The 3,744-nt window shown below is 44.0% G+C and overlaps 1 protein-coding gene across 1 annotated transcript in view; it reads left to right on the forward strand.

Annotated features, from left to right (window-relative positions):
- HMGN2 (high mobility group nucleosomal binding domain 2) overlaps positions 1-2,488 on the forward strand; it is a 3,479-nt gene extending 991 nt beyond the window's left edge. Inside the window, exons 2-6 of the mRNA XM_004678656.2 lie at positions 173-217; positions 403-432; positions 768-818; positions 1,195-1,290; positions 1,635-2,488. Of these exons, the coding sequence (XP_004678713.1) occupies positions 173-217; positions 403-432; positions 768-818; positions 1,195-1,290; positions 1,635-1,670 (258 nt within the window). The 3' untranslated portion in view covers positions 1,671-2,488. The remainder of the gene's footprint in view (positions 1-172; positions 218-402; positions 433-767; positions 819-1,194; positions 1,291-1,634) is intronic.
- The last annotated feature ends 1,256 nt before the right edge of the window (positions 2,489-3,744 follow it).

The following is a 3,744-nucleotide window of genomic DNA, read 5'->3' on the forward strand; positions in this document are numbered from 1 at the left end:
GGAGCGGCGCCACGGTGGGCGCGCCTGCAGCGCCGAGCCTTGGGGCTCTGGCCTGCCAACCCTGGGTGCTAAAAACTGACCACTTGTGTGGCCTTCTGCGCCTAGGGCGACTGAACTCGAGATTCGTTAAGATTTGCTTCAGAAAGAGCGACTTCGTTTTTGTTTTTTATAGGCTGAAGGGGATGCTAAAGGAGATAAAGCCAAGGTGAAGGACGAGGTGAGTGTGTCCTCTTTGGAGTCTTAAAAAGCCCTGGACCCCTGTGTGTGTTAGCCATTGACCATGGCCTTGATTTTGCCCGAAGCACTCTGAACTTCCGTGTGCTAGAACAGATTAGCTCCAGAACTTTTATTCTTCGATGGTTTAACAGGGCTGTTTTCCTTTTTTTCCCTCCCCTCAAATAGCCACAGAGAAGATCTGCAAGGTTATCTGCTGTAAGTGTCTGCCTTTAAGTGTTCGTGTTTGTCCCTGAAACGAGGGGTCGTTGAAAACTTCTCTTTGCTCTTGGTGAATTATGGCCGTCAGGTCTTGAATGACATACTCCACTGTGGGCTCTTGCACATTTGAGATTTGCGGTTCTGGTGGCTGTAGCTAAATTGGGACGCTTGGTTAGTTGAGTATGCGCGTTGGAAGCTAGGAAAGTCTTAAGGGAAACCAGCCACAATAACTTTCTGAGTAGGCGCTTCCTTGTGTGGTGGCATGATTTGGTTGCGGGCAATTGTCCTTGGTTCTCACACTAATGTGTTCTTCTCTCTCTCCACCATAAAAGAAACCTGCTCCTCCAAAGCCAGAGCCCAAGCCTAAAAAGGCTCCTGCAAAGGTGAGCTGGATTCAGGCACCCTGCGAGCCGTGTGAGCTTACGCTTCCCCTGATGCTGCCAGGGATCTGTGCTGTATGGTAGCCGCAGCTGTTGACAGCTGGAGACTGGGTGGTCATCAAGAACTGTCAACAGTTTGCCAAAAATTTTGCACTTGGATATTAAATACCCAATAAGTTGCCACTTTTTTCAGTATACATCTAAATTCTGTATTCTGAAGATTTAAGCAAATGGTAGATTTGTCTAGTTTAAGTGGGTTTTTGGTGGGGGGGTTGTTTTAGCATGTTTATCAATAAACACTTCTATGATAGGGAATTTCTTAGGCCATAGCCAGGTAATCTGAAATAAGAAGCCTCTTTTCTCCTCACACACCCCATAGAAGGGCGAGAAGGTACCCAAAGGAAAAAAGGGTAAAGCTGATGCTGGCAAGGACGGGAATAACCCTGCAGAAAATGGAGATGCCAAAACAGACCAGGTACAACTTGTTCACTTGACTTGAATCTGCGCACTTAACCCAATGCTTGGATGGTCATTTTCCTGTGTCTGCAGCCTTTGATTTCAGAGGTTGCTTATGGTTCTCCTATTTGCAGGCTGTGCAGTAAGAGCCTTGTCCTGCCATTACAAGCCATGCTTGTGCCACACCATGGTTTTCCAGTGGGGGTGGCCCCTTCCCATGTCTTCAGTAAGGCCCTGGGGGGGGGGTGGCTTAGCAGAAGTACCTCAAATCTGAACTCTGAGCAAAGTAACCCTGTAGAAGGCACATGAAGGAAGGTAGTGTCGGGTCTGTGTGTCTTATTAATCTGTGTGTTTCTCTTTTAGGCACAAAAAGCTGAAGGTGCTGGAGATGCCAAGTGAAGTGTGTGCATTTTTGATAACTGTGTACTTCTGGTGACTGTACAGTTTGAAATACTATTTTTTATCAAGTTTTATAAAAATGCAGAATTTTTGTTTTACTTTTTTTTTTTTTTTAAAGCTATGTTGTTAGCACACAGAACACTTCATTGTTGTTTTTTGGGGAAGGGCATATGTCACTAATAGAACGTCTCCAAAGCTGGATTGATGAGGGAGAGCAAACCTTTCCCTTCTAGTTTTGAGAGACTTCCTCTTGGTTCCCAGGAGGAGGGATTCCTTGATGTTGACACACATTAGCCACCTTGGCACAGATGCCATATAGGGAAAAACTCAGATTCATTTTTATGTCCTCCCTCTCTGCCTTCAGCATAGACTTGACTCCCTTTCGCCCTGAGACCTGACAACCGAAAAGTGGTTCTCAGTATATCAGGCAATCCAGACTTCACCGTGTCTCCACTGAGACAGCACGGCATCCTTTAAAAGAGCAGAGCGGTTCCTTTTTTTAGATTGTGGACCTTCAGATTGATAAATCTGCCATTTTCATTTCATTACCTGAAAGTCAGGGTCGGCTTGTGAAAAGTTGTTAAACAACATGCTAAATGTGAAATGTCAACCCTCACTCTAAACTTGCCCTGTTCAGAGCATCAAATGAAGACTTCATTGGGTTTTATAGTGGCTTTCTGATTTTGGTAGTCCATTGAAGAGGGGAGTTTGAAAGTTGTTGTATACTGTTAATGATTGTCTGCCCATATCCTGCCTGAAATACCATGATTGTTTATGAAAAGTATCTTTAATAAAGCTGGATACAGTTTGGCTTGGAATGCTGCTTCTAATCTTTTCCCAGGAACGGAGGAGACTGGTTTCCCCAAGTCTTGGGGCAGGATGCATTCTGGTGTGAAATGTAGAACAACAGTGTCCATGCAATTGGGAGAGAGCCCCGGAGTGGACTGGTGAATGAGGCTGGAGCAGAGACGTGGTTTCTGTATTTGGTTATGCAGCTTTATCTGAAGTGTATTTTCCTAAGTGCAGATTTTGGGTGGATCCAAGGTTTGGAATGGTAACTGGCAGCAAGATAGTTTCCGGTCACATTAAGACCTGTAAATAAGCGAGTTAGCAACTAAAATCTTTGAATAACGATGTCACCTCTCTAAGCAGATGGTACGTAGACTTGCAGACCAGCAAGTTTTTTGAGCGTTTATGAAACTTGTTCATTTTGATGAACTACTTTAGCTTCAAAACTAAAGGTGTTAGTGGGGACATTACTGCTGGCTTAGTGGAGACCCTGCAGGGAACCCTTTTCAAACTCCAGTGAAGTAAGATGTTATGTGTTAGAAAATGGGAGCTTAGAATTTGGTTTGTTTTCACAGCTCACCTACTGTTTGAGGGGAATAAAGCAAATTGAAAACAAGCCCTTACCTTGCTTAGCCCCTTAGGCAAAAATGAACTATCAGACTCTTCTTAAGTGTGTTCAGTATTCAGTCCTGTGAGTGTTAACACCCTTTTTGTGGATAATACCTCAGGAAAAAACTCATTCTAGGTAGTGGAAAAATGTAGTTTAGTAAAGACAGTTGAAACCCTCAACTTTGGGGGAGACCTTTTGGATAAAGTAAGATGTCTACTTAAAGGAATTTCCACCAATTTGCCACATAGTTCTGGGTTATAGATTCTTAGTTTTTATTCATGGGGAGAAATCCGAGGACACCACTAGCTGTTAGGGGAACAAAGCCTGGTGTTTGACGCAAGTGGGATTTGAGAAAGCTGTAGCTGGCCTTATCAGGATAGGATAGGTGTTCGGACACAGAAGGTGCAGTGCACTACTGGTCCTTGGGACAGTAGGTGTGGTCCTTTTTTTATAGTTAAACAAGTGACTGGCTGAGGTAAACTAATACTAGAAATTTCTGTACCTAGAAATTAGGGTGAGCTTGAACTATTTTTCCTCTGGAAAACATTTATTTTGTTTGGCTGACTGGACCACAGGAGTGTCTGGGCTTAAAAAAGAAACCAGACAAGAAAATGTGGTAAACCTCGAACACTGTTGGCGGGAATGTAAATTGGTGTAGCCACTGTGGAAAGCAGT

Source organism: Condylura cristata, unplaced genomic scaffold (assembly GCF_000260355.1).
Source record: "Condylura cristata isolate star-nosed mole 26May11 unplaced genomic scaffold, ConCri1.0 scaffold00008, whole genome shotgun sequence".
Classification (NCBI taxonomy): Eukaryota; Metazoa; Chordata; class Mammalia; order Eulipotyphla; family Talpidae; genus Condylura; species Condylura cristata.